The sequence below is a fragment of the Oncorhynchus keta genome, chromosome 25, assembly GCF_023373465.1.
Source record: "Oncorhynchus keta strain PuntledgeMale-10-30-2019 chromosome 25, Oket_V2, whole genome shotgun sequence".
NCBI classification, from domain to species: Eukaryota; Metazoa; Chordata; class Actinopteri; order Salmoniformes; family Salmonidae; genus Oncorhynchus; species Oncorhynchus keta.
Genome location: NC_068445.1, coordinates 13,749,640 through 13,767,327, shown reverse-complemented (window position 1 = coordinate 13,767,327; position 17,688 = coordinate 13,749,640). Strand labels below are relative to the sequence as shown.

The 17,688-nt window shown below is 42.0% G+C and overlaps 1 protein-coding gene and 1 long non-coding RNA gene across 6 annotated transcripts; one reads left to right on the top strand and one right to left on the bottom strand.

The window, feature by feature from the left end:
* Positions 1 to 558: 558 nt before the first annotated feature.
* On the bottom strand, positions 559 to 6,999 carry LOC118358256 (uncharacterized). 5 transcript variants are annotated; one of them, XR_008078868.1, is made up of 9 exons: positions 6,726 to 6,988; positions 5,492 to 5,640; positions 4,751 to 5,402; positions 4,547 to 4,622; positions 4,262 to 4,431; positions 3,547 to 4,089; positions 2,685 to 2,841; positions 2,240 to 2,335; positions 559 to 2,023 (listed from the first exon to the last, which is right to left on the bottom strand). It is a non-coding gene; the product is annotated as an uncharacterized LOC118358256 (long non-coding RNA). The 5 variants fall into 5 exon arrangements; XR_004820447.2 differs by lacking the exon at positions 2,685 to 2,841 and having other exon boundaries at positions 3,547 to 3,723; positions 3,913 to 4,089; positions 6,726 to 6,977; XR_008078866.1 differs by having other exon boundaries at positions 2,685 to 4,089; positions 6,726 to 6,999.
* On the top strand, positions 6,990 to 17,461 carry LOC118358255 (splicing factor 3A subunit 1-like). The gene is given in 17 exon segments (XM_052478711.1): positions 6,990 to 7,060; positions 7,182 to 7,257; positions 8,232 to 8,341; positions 8,474 to 8,681; positions 8,813 to 9,070; positions 9,967 to 10,041; positions 12,678 to 12,828; positions 12,950 to 13,149; positions 13,304 to 13,418; positions 13,554 to 13,861; positions 13,996 to 14,253; positions 15,948 to 16,155; positions 16,327 to 16,352; positions 16,355 to 16,486; positions 16,664 to 16,765; positions 16,894 to 16,965; positions 17,053 to 17,461. Coding segments are annotated over 16 exon segments (2,373 nt in total). The 5' UTR covers positions 6,990 to 7,060; positions 7,182 to 7,209; the 3' UTR covers positions 17,155 to 17,461.
* Positions 17,462 to 17,688: the final 227 nt, after the last annotated feature.

Genomic DNA, 17,688 nt, shown 5'->3' with positions numbered 1-17,688 from the left:
TTGAAATAATCTAATGTTATTGGATGCGGGGATACCAAAAATACTAAATGGATTTTTGTACAACTTTGCACATTGTTTAAGTTTCTAACTGCAAATGACTGTGTGTCCTTCTTCCACCGTGTCTCTCTTTTTCCTGTGGGGGCAAGTTGCAGGTGTTGACACTGGTGCTTTTGGCAAGCTGAACATTTCCTCACCTCTATGAGTTACGGTCTTTGTCTTTTGTGTATCAGTAAGCATAGTGCGATATGAGGTCTGACTGTACCTATGTACTCTATACTTTCACATCCAAATGTATTTTTGTTGTATAGTCTAAAATAAGTTATTTTGTGACAAATAAATGTTTTGAAGCATCATTCTGAATATTGTTATTTTTACAGGGTAGCATACTATTAAAATAACTAAATTGATTATACAATGCTCCATTTTACATTTTCATATAAATACTGTCTGCCATATTTTGTTTTTATACTCCATGTAACAATTTAACAATTAGGCTAAATCAGTCTGTCAATCATTAGACAAGCATACCATAGACAATACATTCATTATCTAGGGGGGCACATCTCAATTACATGCTTGAGGGATGACACAGCTGTATAATTGGCTCAACTGAAAGACTGAACTCTGAGGTCCAAGGTTAGACTTGATCAAGCAAGTTTGTCTCTGAGGAGAAGGATTCGTGAGTTAGTGGGCAAAGAAATTATTGCTTTCATTAGTACATCTGCATTCCGCAAATACTTCAGTATCTAGGTATATCCCTGAAAATGAAACCCAGTATTGTGCTACCACTGAACTCATGCAGAAACATTTGAACAGGCATGAACAATAATATGGGCTTGAATTGCATAGTTTCAGGTGTAGTCAATATCCAGTCTGGATCTACGGGGCTTTTCACATGTATCTCCATGACTACAACCCACCTTCAGAAAAGTAATTTGGCATTTCTAGTGCAAGGAAATACAAAGGACAAAAATATTGCACCCTAACATGCCATGGGAAGCATACTTCACAATGAATTGGTTGGTCTACCATCAAGTATACTCCTTAATAGGTGAAGGGTTGGACTGACAGTAAGGACAGGAGGGAACCCACACAAGATGTCATGCTCTGATCATCAATGTTGCCATAGGAACTTACCCCTCCCTCAACAGAGTACTCTGTAAATCATTAGACACATCTGCATTCGTGGCATTGTGTTGGTGACACAATAGTAGAGCCTTTAGAAGACCACACACTTAGCTAAACACACAGACACACACCATGGCTTGTCTTTTACCTAGCCTCTCCCTTTTCTAGACTGATCATTTTAAGACACTTATTTTTAGTGTGTGTTTGTGCATGACCAGATTCTTTGAGTTTAAATAATGAATGTGCTTTGATAGGCTCGTTATGCTGTCTTATTGCTTTACCATTCTAAACTAGGTAAAACTGTTTTTCTAAATGCATGAAGTCAACAAATGCACATTTGCAATCCAAAGTAGCAAAGTGATTAACACAACAGTTCAAGAAAGAAAAACATGATACCAGTTTGTGAATTAATCAAATTCATTTTCAGTTAAATAGCAACTTCAAGCCAGCTCAATGTTGCCAAGATCTTGAACTCCATAACTTTTCTGCATCTGCCTCAGCTGATACACAAACAACTATGTGTATGAGCTACAATGCAATGCCTTACTGCAGTCTCCTGATGGAGAAGCCTGACATATACTTCTAACAGCCTCTGCCTCAGCCTCTTTCGGCATTACTATGCTCCAAAAATGGTCAACATGAGGTTGATCACCCAGTGCTGGATTTATTTCTTCCTCTGGAGAAAGAGCATGTTTGGGACGCCTGGCGTATCTTTGCTTAGGTTCTGGCTGCGCTGGTGTCTGGGGAGAGCCGTAGAGTCCGCTGATGCACCAGAGCTGTAGAGAAAGTGGCAGAGACGTGATCCCAAGGCCCCATCACCACAGGGATGGAATCCCCTTTGTCTGCTCCCTTCCTCCGCAATCAATGTTTCAACACTCCTGCACTGGAGGTCTGTCTGGGATGGGCAAAATGAGAGAAAAGATGAGTCATAAATACATTCATAAATGATGCATTTATGAAAACACTACTAGAATTAAAACAGTATACATGCTAAGGTAAGATTCCATTTTTTGTAGTCCCCAGAAAAACAGTTGGCCAAGCAAAACAGTTGACTGCTATATTACCTGCAGTATACATAAATGTACATGTTCTTTCTGTGGTGTTGACTTACAGAGGGCTGTGTTGTACGTAGGGGGTGGGATTTAGCTGTCTCTCTCTGGGAGCGTCAGGCAGACTGGGAGAATCCAAAGCTGCTGAGAGAGGTTATCTGTAAGAGATAATGTTTTGTGTTTTACAACTGTCATTATCATTGTTCAGGTGTAGTCGATAAATAAAACATGCAGTACAGATGTAGGATCTTAATTTGAACCAGTTTGCTACAGCAGGAAAATAATCCTGCAGCAACAGGAAATGTGAATTATTATGTGGATTATAATGAATGGACATTTTTTGTAGGGGGTTATACATTTTTCAATAGAGCAAATCAAGTCTGACATTAAAAGGGGAAATTACAAACATTAGAAGCCTAGTTAAACCTTGAATACACTACAAGTTTGCATTTCCGGCTCCGCAGGGAAATTCTCAGCAACAAAATCGTGATCAAATTAAGATCCTACATCTGTAGTTCTCCAGCAGCAGTTTTGAAGTATTATCCCCGGATTGTGTCAAGAAGCAGTGCGGTTTGGGTGGGTGGTGTTTCGGAGGACGCACGGCTCTCGACCTTCGCCTCTCCCGAGGCCTTACCGGAGTTGCAGCGATGAGACAAGACTGTAACTAATAATTGGATACCACGAAATTGGGGAGAGAAAGGGATAAAAACAATTTAAGAATAATGGAGGCCAGTGTGTTTTGGGGGAGCTTCAATACTGCATAATATTTTTAGTACCCTTCCCCAGGTCTGTGCCTCGACACAATCCTTTCTATGAGCTCTACGGACAATTCCTCGACCTTATGGCTTGGTTTTTGCTCTGACATTCACTGTCAACTGTGGGACCTTATATAGAAAGGTGTGTGCCTTTCCAAATCATGTCCAATCAATTGAATTTACCACAAGTGGACTCCAATCAAGTTTTAAAAACATCTCAAGGAAGATCAATGGAAACAGGATGCACCTGAGCTCAATTCTGAGTTTCTTATTTTTAATACATTTGCAAAAATTTCAAAAAGCCTGTTTTCGCTTTGTCATTATGGGGTATTGTGTGTAGATTGCTGAGGAAAATGTTTTCTTTAATACTTTTTAGAATAAGGCTGTAAAGTAACAAAATGTGGAAAAATTCAAGGGGACTGAATACTTTCCAAATGCACTGGAGTTGTAACTCGGTCTATGCTTGTAATACTGGTATTTATATTTGAAACCATATGCAAGTAAACCCACATGAACAAACAATACAATACAAACAATACAGGTTGTACAAGTAAAGTCAACATTGTGGTTAACATACAGAAAATGCTCTGAGTTATTTAGGGAAGTGATCCTACTCTGTGGCGGTCCCTGAGGCAGTGGGTTGAGCTCTGGGAATGCCACCAGCAGCCTCTCCCTCTGTGCTAACTCCTGCACCTCTCCTCTCAGCTGATCCAAACTGTCTTTCGGCTTGTTCACATGACTCTCCAATCTCTGCTTCTCCTGCTGCAGCTCAGAACACAAGGCCTCAGGGACTGCAGAGGCAAGGCCATTAATTACATACACATTATTGTTCTTTGAAAATGAAATGGGATCATATTTATATACTGTATCTGCTATGCTGAAGTATGGCTCTGCCCAACGTATGCAAGCAGAACTATAACGTGGAACATTTCATTGTGCTTAATATTGTGTTGAGTCACATCTGTCTGGTAGTAATGTACTTGTTATTGGGTGAGCTGGGTTTTAAGTTGGTCCTTCTCCTCTGAGATGTGTGTCAGTCTATCCTGTAAGCCTGTCTGTGTGTCCTCAGTCTCCCCCAACTGTCCTTGAAGCTTCTCACACTCCTGGTCCAGAGCATCCACTCTCTCCAATAGAGACATCTGCTTGGCCTGCAGTGACTGTTGAAGACACAGAGTGAGACTGTGCAGTAACAACTCACGTAAAACAGGATCAGGATCAGAGTTTTTAGATGTGGCCTTTAACACATTTACTAGTACTGCCCCAGGTCTGGTTTTAAAGACTCATCTCCCCCCATGAGTATCCAACCCCATTCATGGCTGTTATACTGACCTCCTGTTGGTGACATGCATTCTGGTACTTGGAGTTCTCTTTGTCAAGTAAGAGCCGAGTACTGGACAGTTGAGCCTCCAGTGTTTGTGTCTTCTCCTCTTGTTTATTCTGTGCCTCTTCCTCCACCTGCAAGGCCTTCACTTCCTGATGTAGCTTATCTCTCTCACACTCTGACAAAGAAAGGACAAGGTTCCACATATTTTCTGTTCACAACAATTAGATAATGTGGGCTGTCTCCTTCTGCTCCTAAAACATCAGACTTGGGGTGGGGGTGTACGTCCTTACCGAGTTTGTAACCTTTTTTGTTGCAAACTAATCTCTGCCTTCAGTTTGGAGTTGCTATTGTCCAGGGACATGGAGCCTAAAATGGACAGATATACAGTATATTGTGAATAACATGAAAGCATATTTACTATTGAAATGTTACAATATTTCATCCCCCTTCAAATATATTGTTGTCAGCGAGGTTTCCTCTGAGTGCTACTGTACCTCAGCTCCTCATGTTCGTCCTGCAGTCTCCTCTCTGTCTCCTTCCTGGATGCCTGGGCCTCCTAAAGTATTGCTTGGTCCTTTGCCCATTCACGCTTTAGTTCCTCCTGTTCCCTCCCCCAGCTGAGCCCTGCACCTTCAGCAGATGCTTTCCCACCTGACCCATGTCCCTGTGCTGTTCTGTGGACCACTGGGACACATCTCCTACAGCCAGACGGCCCTGCTACATAGTGTCATCCACAGCCACCAGGAGGCGCTGCAGAGAGGTGGGAAGGCCCTCGCTCCGACACAGCTCCACAAGAGCATCACCAGTCTCCCTCAGGCTGGACTGGACCTGAGCACAGGCATCACAGGGGACAAGGGAGGACTGTCTGGCAACTTACATTATGAGTGTCTGTGGATATAGGGGAAAGGCAGGAGGGGATGATGCTTTCTGTTCTGCGAGTAGGACAGGAGGGGCCGCCATTTGCTATTGTCTGTGGAGGAATGGAGTGCTTGCTGTTGTTCTTGAAGTACAGTGCTGAGACACTACGGATGGAGACTGTGGACAAATATCTCTTTTTGTGGTCAGGAGTGAGGATGCTAAAGAGAAAGTGGTGTTTTCCTCACACTTTGGAGTTTTGATCAATTCTTGAATATCTTGCTTCATACTCTGAATAAGAGGGAACAACATGGTCATAAAATATACATTTTATGGGAAGAAAAAAAAAACGAAACACCAGGAGTGCTTTAAAAACTCACTCTGGTTGCCAATCTGGATAAAGTTATTCCAATAGTGTCCAACTACAAGGCCAATTGATACACATGGAGCTGTTTTCTTCATGTTTTCTTTCTGTCCAAACTTCAACTGCTCTGCATATGCACTGAAACTTTGCAGCAGGAGTAGTAATCTAGGGAAAATAAATGGATTACAGTCATGCATCGTTAATTTCCAACTATTCTCTAGCTACGGGTGGGTCTAATCCTGAATGCAGATTGGTTAAATCCGCATTTCAGATGGTGTCTATTCCACAATTTACCACTGGCTAATCTATGAAGTTAAAAATGCCTATTTACTCTGTTCCATCTGACTGCACAATCCACTGGCTCATCAGCCCAGCCAAGCAATTTATAAACTTGATCTCCACTATATAAAGCATCTAGACATTATCTCACATTTCTTTTAGACTAACATTTAGTTTCAACAGTATGATTTGTATAAACCTTGCGGTGTGTCTCGCCGACATTTGCCAAAATTGTTTCAATATTCAAATTCTATCTCCAGCTTCAGTTGCTCTAAATAACGGTGTCCTGACAAATGAGCACATTTTCTATGAGCCGAAATCGCGCCTCATTAACTCATTGTTATGGATGTCTCCACAAAACAGCGTAAACAAATGCAAATGTAGCTACTTTGCTGTTATTCTGAATGCAATTTTTGACATGACTGAATTAGCCGTAGTTGGCTAGCTAGAAGGCAAAGGATAATAACGTTGCCAGCTAGTATGGCAATGGAACATTTGGAACGAACGACTGGGTCTCGTCCATAGATACAGAACAAAAATACTGGGTCGCGTCTCTGGCAAACGAACCGATTGAACAAACGACCAGCCAGTTTGAGTAGCATATATAGTCCCGATTTGTGTCGGGACTATATCTTGTGTAAGGATGAAATTGTATGAATACATTTATAAAAAATAAAAAAAAACGTTTGTAATGAAAATATGTAAATCATTATTTTAATATGTTGGTAACCCGTATAAAAATGGTAATACCCTCGAAGCCGGTGTTTGGAGGATATATTGGCACGGTTTGCTGGCCCTCTACTAACAACACCCGTGTCAATATATCCTCAAAACACCGTATTCTCGGGCATTATCACTTAAATCACCAAATTCAGCAAAACAATGTGAATGCTGATTGAATTCCACCTCCCCATCAACAAAGTCGTATTGTTCTAATTGTGGCACCAGGTCCAGATCAAATGAAAGCTTACCTGAGAACTTCCAGGAGTGGAATCGAACTGGGCCAGTCCGAGAGAAGACATCCAGAATAGCACCATGAAGAGCTATTAGTTGGTTCAGGAGACTTTCCACGCAGTCCTAAGAGATGGGTAATCTTGACAAAATTTAGTAGCTTGCACTCTTTCTCTCATGTGTTGTGCCTGCTTCAGGAAGCCGCTGTGAGCGAGTAGAGTTTAGTCGGTTGGATGGTGTCACTTAATTTCCACAGCTACCTGCTCGAAGAACTGCAAATCCCACAATGCTTAGATGTGTTTCCGGAAGTAAAAGACCTCCATTCCAGGCAGGTCAACGACAGAAAAACGTACTCGTAGGTCTTATCTGTAAATATTTTGTGCCATTTATTAGGTTTCTAGACATACAGTACGACAACAAGTAGTGAAATTGTGAAGATAAATAACGCTTTTGTTGGACTTTTCACGTTTTAACAGATAACCCAATCAAAGAATTGACGCAGCCATGCCGCCTGGGCCTGTACAACTTGTTCAGCTTGAGCCCAACAGCAAGGTAAGATTTGCTACCTCAATCGCCCTTTAACGTTTTTACTACCTCCCTGTAATTGTGAAGATGTGGGGTAACATTACCACCGTGTTGAGTATTGTCTAAACAGAGTAGCTAGCTGTGTCCAGAAACGTTGCTATCTGTTTCTGTTTGTATAGTTACTAATACTAGCGCTACCTAACTTAAAGTAACTGTTAATAAATTACAATATGAGGGAAATAGTTTCCCTTCCATTTAAAAAAAAAAGTATGTTAAAAGGCATCTTTTCTGTGTTGGAATGGTGTGGGCGTAACCCAACAGCATAGTGGGGTGGGTGTTTAGCAATCATTACAAATATTCAAATCAAATGTATTTGTCACATACACATGGTTAGCAGATGTTAATGCGAGTGTAGCGAAATGCTTGTGCTTCTAGTTCCGACAATGCAGTAATAACCGAGTAATCTAACCTAACAATTCCAAAACTACTACCTTATACACACAAGTGTAAAGTGATAAAGCATATGTACAAACTGCTTGTCAGAGAAGAAGTGATCTCTTTGTTGTTGTGAGTGGCAGGGGGAATGGACTTGGTGTGTGTAGACGGAGAGGATGAGCCTTCCCGCCGTTAGGACAAGAACTCTCATTGTTAGGGCAGAAACATGAACATCTTGTCATTATATACAGATCTCTGGTGGAACTGGAAAAGTGCACAGAAAGACTGAAGGAGACAATACCAAAAAGACAAACGGAGAAAAATTAAAAACTAGATTCTTGCAATACAGGCATTTGGAATATCGTGCAAAAACATAGATTTGAATTAATTCTATATATCGCCCAGCCCTATGGGAAAGGTTTGGATTGATGAAAAATCCACCCAGTCATCAGAAGATCTACTACCATAGTACTTAGAGGGGGTAGGATGTAGGGACAATTAAATGTCATTAATGTAGCCTCAAACACCCCCACGTGATGAGACTTCAATTTCTATTGTTTCAACAGGCAGATGAGCCTACAGGGGAAACCCCAGCAACGAAACCCATAGTTGGGATCATCTATCCACCTCCTGAGGTCCGAAACATTGTTGATAAGACTGCCAGCTTTGTTGCCAGGTTGGTTTTTCAGTCTCATTTCATCTCATCTCATTTCAGTCTCAGTCATGTTTTTTATAAAATTGTATGAAGTCTTGAATATGATGTCATATTGCAATTATCATTCATTCTTTTCCTTCCATTAATTCTCAGGAATGGACCAGAGTTCGAAGCAAGGATCCGTCAGAATGAGATCAACAACCCAAAGTTCAACTTCCTGAACCCCAATGACCCCTACCATGCTTACTATCGCCACAAGGTCAATGAATTCAAGGAGGGCAAGGGCCAGGAGCCGTCTGCGGCCGTGCCAAAGGTCATGCAGCAGCAGGCCCTGCTGAACTCGCAGCAGCTTCCTCAAAAGGTGTGCCTTCCGAGACATTGAGTGGTTCCTTGTCTATCGATTTATAAATCACTGATGGTTCACTGTAAAGTGTAAGATGTGATTGATGCCTTAAAAGAGCTATTCTAAGTTATGGTTTCCTTTACCGGTAGGTGCAGGCCCAGGTGATTCATGAGACAGTGGTGCCAAAGGAGCCTCCGCCTGAGTTTGAGTTCATTGCTGACCCTCCTTCAATCTCGGCATTCGACCTGGATGTTGTCAAGCTGACCGCCCAGTTTGTGGCTCGCAACGGGCGCCAGTTTCTCACACAGCTCATGCAGAAAGAACAGCGAAATTACCAGTTTGACTTCCTGCGACCTCAACACAGCCTCTTCAACTACTTCACCAAGCTGGTGGAGCAGTACACTAAGGTACAACTTCATACTAATTATTATTATTGATTGTGGCACATACAATTTTATACAAAGTATGTGGACACCCCTTCAAATGAATGGATTTGGCTATTTCAGCCAGACTCTTTGCTGACAGGTGTATAATATCAGGCACACAGCCATGCAATCTCTATAGACAGACAATGGCAGTAGAATAGCCTTACTGAAGAGCTCAATGACTTCTAATGTGGCACCTATCCAACAAGTCAGTTCGTCAAATTTCTGCCCTTCTAGAGCTCCCCGCTCAACTGTAAGTGCTGTTATTGTGAAGTGGAAACGTAGAGGACCAACAATGGCTCAGCCGCAAAGTGGTAGGCCATACAAGCTCACAGAACAGGACTTCTGAAGCATGTAAAGGTTGTCTGTCCTCGTTTGCAACACCCACTACTGAGTTCCAAACTGCCCCTGGAAGCAACGTCAGCACAATAACTGTTCGTTGGGTGGCTGAAAACACAATCATCGCGGATTGAACTTCCGGCTAAGGATGGTCCATTTAAAAAGCATTCCTTCCTCCCTCTCCCCTTGCCCTGCAAGTGTATACTCGTCAGATGTCATGACACGTCATCAGAAGTGTCTACTTAATTTGAGGGCTGAGGGGATAGGGTGTCTCTGAAGTGTTTGGACCACAGCCCTAGTGGAAAGCTTTCCCAGAAGAGTGGAGGCTGTTATAGCAGCAAAGGGGGGACCAACTCCATATTAGTGCCCATAATTTTGGAATGAGATGTTTGACAAGCAGGTGTCCACATACTTTGTCATGTAGTGTGTTTTGTTGAAATATTATATTTCAATTATTTAACTTGTTAGTAGTAGACCATGTCTTCAGCTGGTTGTGTTGTGATGCTCACTTGTGTTTGTCTTGGGTCTTTTTTTCCTAGATTTTGATCCCTCCCAAGGGACTGCTCATGAAGCTGAAAAGAGAGGCTGAGAACCCCAGGGAGGTGCTGGACCAGGTAAGCCCCTGAAGCTTTGCTGTTGGATTCAGATCTTAGATAACTATAGTTTTTATCTATGCTTTGTGAAAATAAACCATTTGAATACAGATCCCAAAAAAGTACTACTATTTGAATTCAGATCTCAGAAAGTAACTGCCATTATTTTTTTTAACTAATATAATACAGATCTGAGAAAGCAACTACTTATTCAAAATATTTAAATACTGATTTCAGGCAGTGACTAATATTCAGAAACTATTGGATTGTCTGCCTTCAATTAATGGAACTGCATGTTGAACATAGAAATGGAGAAGACAATCTTCTATACTATTCCAATATATCTGACAGTCCTATTTGATCTAAACAATACATTTCTATCTGAACATTCTGTAAATGTCCATTGCCCCCAGGTGAACGTTAAGTCAAACCAACTAACCAATTATACAGTTGAAGTCGGAAGTTTACATACACTTAGTTTGTAGTCAATAAAACTATTGTTCATTGTTTAGGAGGCCTACAAAGCAAGGAGGCCTACAAACCTAACTCAGTTACACCAGCTCTGTCAGGAGGAATGGGCCAAAATTCACCCAACTTATTGTGGGAAGCTTGTGGAAGGCTACCTGAAACATTTGACCCAAGTTAAGCAATTTAAAGGCAATGCTACCAAATACTAATTAAGTGTATGTAAACTTCTGACCCACTCGGAATGGGATGAAAGAAATAAAAGCTTAAATAAATCACTCTGCTATTATTCTGACATTTCACATTCTTAAAATAGGTCATAACTGACCTAGGACTGGGAATTTTTACAGGATTAAATCTCAGGAATTGTGAAAAACGTATTTGGCTATGGTGTATGTAAACTTCCAACTTCAACTGTATGTAATAGGGAATTGATATACACGAACAATCAAACGCAAATAATTCACACAATGAAGTTATGAAACAATGAATGTTCACAAATTGGCAGGAGAGAGCATTCTGCAGGGAGAAGTGCATTGTGCATCTGGGCACATGGTCAATCCAATGTCTGCATTGACCATGCAGCATTCACAGTGATATGGCCTCTGCAGAAGTCAGGGCAAGAATGGCCTCAGCAGAAGTCAAGGCATTTATACTTCTTTTGCTTCACAGAGCAGTGATGAGCTGAGATTGCGATTTTTGGTTCCAATCGCCATGTCATCGTGAGACGCAGAGTAGGTGAATGGATGATCTCCACATGTGTGGTTCCCACCGTGAAGCATGGAGGAGGTGGTGTGGGGGTGCTTTGCTGGAAACTGTCAGTGATTTATTTAGAATTCAAGCTACACTTATCCAGCATGGCTACCACAGCATTCTGCAGCGATACGTCATCCCATCTGGTTTGCGCTTAGGGGGACTATCATTTGTTTTTCAACTGGAAAATGACCCAACACACCTCCAGGTTGTGTAAGGGCTATTTGACCAAGAAGGAGAGCGATGGAGTGCTGCATCAGATGACCCGGCCTCAACCAAATTGTTTTGGGATGAGTTGGACCGCAGAGTGAAGGAAAAGCAGCCAACAAGTGCTCAGCATATGTGGGAATTCCAACAAGACTGTTGGAAAAGTATTCCAGGTGAAGCTGGTTGAGATAATGCCAAGAGTGTGCAAAGCTGTCATCAAGGCAAAGGGTGGCAAGTTTGAAGAATCACAAATATAAAATATTTTTATTTAACACTTTACTTTTTGCTTACTTCATGATTCCATGTGTGTTATTTCATAGTGTTGACGTCTTCACTATTATTGGGGCGGCAGGGTAGCCTAGTGGTTAGAGCGTTGGACTAGTAACTGGAAGGTTGCAAGTTCAAATCCCTGAGCTGACAAGGTACAAATCTGTCGTTCTGCCCCTGAACAGGCAGTTAACCCACTGTTCCTAGGCCGTCATTGAAAATAAGAATTTGTTCTTAACTGACTTGCCTAGTTAAATAAAGGTAAAATAAAAAAAATATACAATGTAGAAAATAGTACAAATAAAGAAAAACCCTTGAATGAGTAGGTGTCCAAACTTGTGGTGTATGTATGTATATTTGTCACTGCTCGACTAAAACAATCTCGGTCGACCAACAGCCTTACGAAAAACAATTGATCTGTCACACGTACTGTACACAATGAATAGTGACTTCCTTATTCCACTCATGTAATAACTCCATTATAAAGCAATGTAACCACATCTTTGCTTTTGTAATAATCAGAGTTACTACACATGTATAAGAATCTGCTGTCAAGTGTTGATGTATTACCTTATGTCTCACTCGGGTGAAAGTAAGGCAGTCCGGTAAACGTGAGTCTATCAAAATTAATACAGCATGCCCAAAAAACGTTTATTTTTTGTTTTCAAATAACTTGCATATTCAAATATCTTAAAATATTATTTGGTTTTCTGAGAGGTATTCAAAATACTTTTCAATATTATTAGTTTTTCTGAGACCTGTATTTGATTATCGAAGAAAATAGTTGCCTTTTTAGTTGAAACTCTATACAAATGATATTTGACTACCTTGAGTATTTGAGAAGTTGGTATTTTCAAATAAACTATAAAATAACACTTTTCTGCCCTTGTCTGGTAGGGTTTACCCACAATTGGCTCATAAAATGTTCATTGTCTTAACAGCTTATCTCCTGGTTTTACCAACAGGTGAGGTACCGCGTTGAATGGGCGAAATTTCAGGAGCGTGAAAGGAAGAAGGAGGAGGAGGAGCGGGAGAAAGAGCGTGTGTCCTACGCCCAAATTGACTGGCATGACTTTGTAGTGGTGGAGACCGTGGACTTCCAACCTAATGAGCAAGGTTGGGAAATTAACTGAGAGCCAGACAAGATTGTTTGAATAGATAATTCCTGTTCCTGAGAGAATGTTATCCACCCTCTGTGTCAATCGCTTTGTAATGATGGTGTTGTGACTTCCAACAGGCCACTTTCCACCACCCACCACACCTGAGGAACTGGGAGCTCGCATCCTGACCCAGGAGCGTTATGACAAGTTTGGAGAGAGCGAGGAGGTGGAGATGGAGGTTGAAAGTGAGGACGAGGATGATGTTGAGCAGGAGGATCGGGATGATGGGCGTCCCACACAGCCTGATCAGGACACACAGCTGCAAGACATGGATGAGGTTAGTAAACACAACCTGTTTTAGTAGACACGCACAACAGGATATAATTAACAGCGTATTACTTCTTCAGAGTTACTGATTGAATCTGAATGTAATATTACCATTGTTAGGAAATGGTGTAATCAATGTAGAGTCTTTGATGCCTTCTCCCCAGGGTTCTGATGAAGAGGATGATGGCAAGGCACCATTGCCCCCAGACAACCCCATGCCACCCCCACTGCCCCCTACTCCAGACCAGGTCATTATCCGCAAGGATTACGACCCCAAGGGTGAGAGGGATTTCATCATCAGGACCTAAATATCTAGATGTTTTATTATCATGCATGACATGACATAAAGGACTGGAAAATACATGCCTGTTCATAATTTGCCCTTACATTTGATCCCTTTTTCTTGCCCTGTAGCCTCCAAGCCCCAGCCTCCAGCCAAGACTCTGGATGAGTTCCTCATCTCTCCCATCACGGGTGAGAGGATCCAAGCCAGTAAGATGCAGGAGCACATGCGCATCGGACTACTGGATCCCCGCTGGCTGGAGCAGAGGGACCGCGGCATCAGAGAGAGGCAAATAGAGGATGAGGTTTACGCCCCTGGCATGGACATTGAGAGCAGCCTAAAACAGCTGGCTGAGAGGCGTACTGATATCTTTGGTGTGGAGGAGACCGCCATCGGTAAGAAGATTGGAGAAGAGGAGATCCAGAAGCCTGAGGAGAAGGTGCGTGCAAGTGAAGAGAGGGAATTAGCCATGTGGTTTATGAGTGATTAGTGTATAATTGCTGTTTAGGTTCAATCTTATTTATTTTTGTTGTCATTATGAGGTCAAAGTCTTTACTTAATGCACCTTCTTAGGTGACCTGGGATGGGCACTCTGGCAGCATGGCGCGTACTCAGCAGGCAGCACAGGCCAACATCACCCTACAAGAGCAGATTGAGGCCATTCACAAGGCCAAGGGACTGGTGCAGGAGGATGAAAGCAAAGAGAAGATTGGGCCAAGCAAGCCTGAGCTTTACCATCATCATCATCATCAATCACCCCTCATCTCCTCTGCCCCCCTTCTGCCCAAACCCAGCCCTCCAATGAACACGATGGCTCGGGCCCCTCCTTCCGTAAGTTGCTTTCTTGTTCAATAGAAGTGCTAAAACACTTTTGTCAGGTTATTATGTCAATATACAGTTGAAGTCGGAAGTTTACATACACTTAGGTTGGAGTCATTAAAACTCGTTTTTCAAACACTCCACAAATTTTGGGTTTCTTGTTAACCAGCTATAGTTTTGGCAAGTCGTTTAGGACATTTACTTTGTGAATGACACAAGTAATTTTTCCAACAATTGTTTGCAGACAGATTATTTCACTTATAATTCACTGTATCACAATTCCAGTGGGTCAGAAGTTTACATACACTAAGTTGACTGTGCCTTTAAAAAGCTTGGAAAATTCCAGAAAATTGTCATGGCTTTAGAAGCTTCTGGTAAATTATGTAAATTAGCCTGTCAATTGGAGGTGTACCTGTGGATGTATTTCAAGGCCTACCTTCAAACTTGGTGCCTCTTCGCTTGACATCATGGGGAAATCAGCCGAGACCCCAGAAAAAAAAATGGTAGACCTCCACAGTCTGGTTCATCCTTGGGGGCAATTCCCAAGCGCCTGAAGGTACCACATTCAACTGTACAAGCAATAGTATGCAAGTATAAACAACATGGGACAACGCAGCTATCATACCGCTCAGGAAGGAGACGCATTCTGTCTCCTAGAGATGAACGTACTTTGGTGTTAGAAGTGCAAATCAATCCCAGAACAACAGCAAAGGACCTTGTGAAGATGCTGGAGGAAACCGGTACAAAAGTATCTATATCCACAGTAAAACGACTCCTCTATTGACATAACCTGAAAGGCCGCTCAGCAAGGAAGAAGCCACTGCTCCAAAACCGCCACTAAAAAAATCCGGACAACAGGTTGCACCTGCATATAAGGACAAAGATCATACTTTTTGGAGAAATGTCCTCTGGTCTGATGAAACAAAAACACAACTGTTTGGCCATAATGACCATCGTTATGTTTGGAGGAAAAAGGGCGATGCTTGCAAGCCGAAGAACACCATCCCAACCGTGAAACACTGGTGGCAGCATCAGGTTGTGGGGGTGCAGGAGGGACTGGTGCACTTCACAAAATAGATGGCGGCATGAGGGAAGGAAAATTATGTGGATATATTGAAGCAACATCTCAAGACATCAGTCAGGAATTTAAAGCTTGGTCGCAAATGGGTCTTCCAAATGGACAATGTCCCCAAGCATACTTCCAAAGTTGTGGCAAAATGGCTTAAGGACAACGAAGTCGAGGTATTGGAGTGGCCATCATAAAGCCCTGACTTCAATCCTATAGAAAATCTGTGGGCAGAACTGAAAAAGCGTGTGTGAGCAAGGAGGCCTACAAACCTGACTCAGTTACACCAGCTCTGTCAGGAGGAATGGGCTTGTGGAAGGCTACCTGAAACGTTTGACCCAAGTTAAACAATTTAAAGGCAATGCTACCAAATACTAATTGAGTGTATGTAAACTTCTGACCCACTGGGAATGTGTTGAAAGAAATAAAAGCGGAATTAAATCACTGTACTATTATTCTGACATTTCACATTCTTAAAATTAAGTGGTGATCCTAACTGACCTAAGACAGGGAAATTTTACTAGGATTAAATGTCAGGTATTGTGAAAAACTGAGTTTAAATGTTTTTTGCTGGGGTGTATGTAAACTTCCGACTTCAACTGTATATGGTTGACTGTATTTTCCACTGTGAATCATGTAGATGCTGCCCCCTGTACGCACCACTCTCCTGTCAGCTGTGCCTGTGATTCCACGGCCCCCCATGGCCCCTGTGCAGATGCGCCTAGCCCCAGGGCAGGTTCTAACACCCATGCCCCCCATGATGCATGCCCCCCGCATCAACGTGGTGCCCATTCCCCAACCACCTCACATGATGGCCCCCAGACCACCACCCATGGTGGTCCCAACTGGTAAGATAACCATTGCTACACTATTCCCACAGTGTTAAATACTTTGAAATCCAATGGATGACTTCAGAAATATGCATTGCTACAAATTACTTTCATGATTATTTACAATTTTAATTCAGGTTGTCTTTTAAGCATATTATTTATTGACTCATTTTATTCTTCCCTGTCCAGCATTTGTCCCTGCCCCTCCAGTCCCGCAGCCCCCCGCCCCCGCCCTGACCCGCAGCCACCTTCCCAGCCACCCCCACCCCATAATGATGAGCCTGCCAGCAAGAAGATGAAGACAGAGGACAACCTCATGCCAGAGGAGGAGTTCCTCCGTAGATACAAGGTTTGTTGGCCAATTAGATGTCAAGGACTACTGGCAAAATGCAGTAGTGTGAATGATCCACAGCTGGATTTAGATATGCCTTCATTCATCCTATGCTTGCTGTTAGTAATTCTGTATATTGGCATGTAAGGCTTCCTGTACAAATATAGTTATTCTACTGTATATATTTCTTTGTAGGGTTCAGTGTCCGTCACAGTGCAAGTTCCCAACATGCAGGACAAGACTGAATGGAAGCTAAGTGGACAAGCGCTCAATTTCACTATCCCACTCACAGATCAGGTATGTTACTAGTTCACCCACCATTCCACACTCTTTTAGCTATACTTCATATATTCTCAGGAGTGCAACCCCAAGTCAAATTTACTGGAATATTTATAATAGTTAATCTTCCCATTCTCTCACCACAGGTGTCTGTTATTAAAGTGAAAATCCATGAAGCCACTGGAATGCCAGCCGGAAAGCAAAAGCTGCAGTATGAGGTAAGCATTGTCGTCCCTGTTTTGAATAATTGTAAATGTAAACTGGCATGATCGAGTCATTTACATCTATTACTTCTTCCATTACAGGGAATTTTCATCAAAGATTCCAACTCGCTGGCCTACTACAACATAAACAACGGTTCAGTCATACACCTGGCACTGAAGGAGAGAGGTGGGAGAAAGAAGTGAGGTGTACATCCCCCTCAACAAGTTTCTCTCTAGTAGTTTGGGACATTTGTCTGAGCAGATCTTTCTAAACGATTTATATCCTTTGTTGGTCATAGCAATTTTAAAGAATGCTTAAGGCATAAATAAACCATAAATAAAAACTATAACTTGCTACAGTTTCTTATGTTAATCCTTGATTATTTTCTAAAGGTTAATTGTATTGTTTAAGGGGATAGTTGTTCATGTTGCTATTTTGGTCAGTGTATTTGTTACCCATGTCCAGAGCTTACAGCCCATGTCAATCATCAAATAAAGTAATAAAATGCCACCATTGTCATTTTAGTTTGTTCAGTATGTTGAATGGAATGGGGCATATTGTCATGCTGTGCAAGTGGGGTATTATATGCGTAGGTCAGAATATTAAGTCAGCAGAAGTTCAAAAGTGAGGCAGCTGATGTGGCAATAGATGTAAATTTAAGCTGTTGGGGGAATTGTTTTAAGATGGTCATACTGTGGATCGTTTAGCTATTTGCTATTGCATTTTAGGACCTCTAG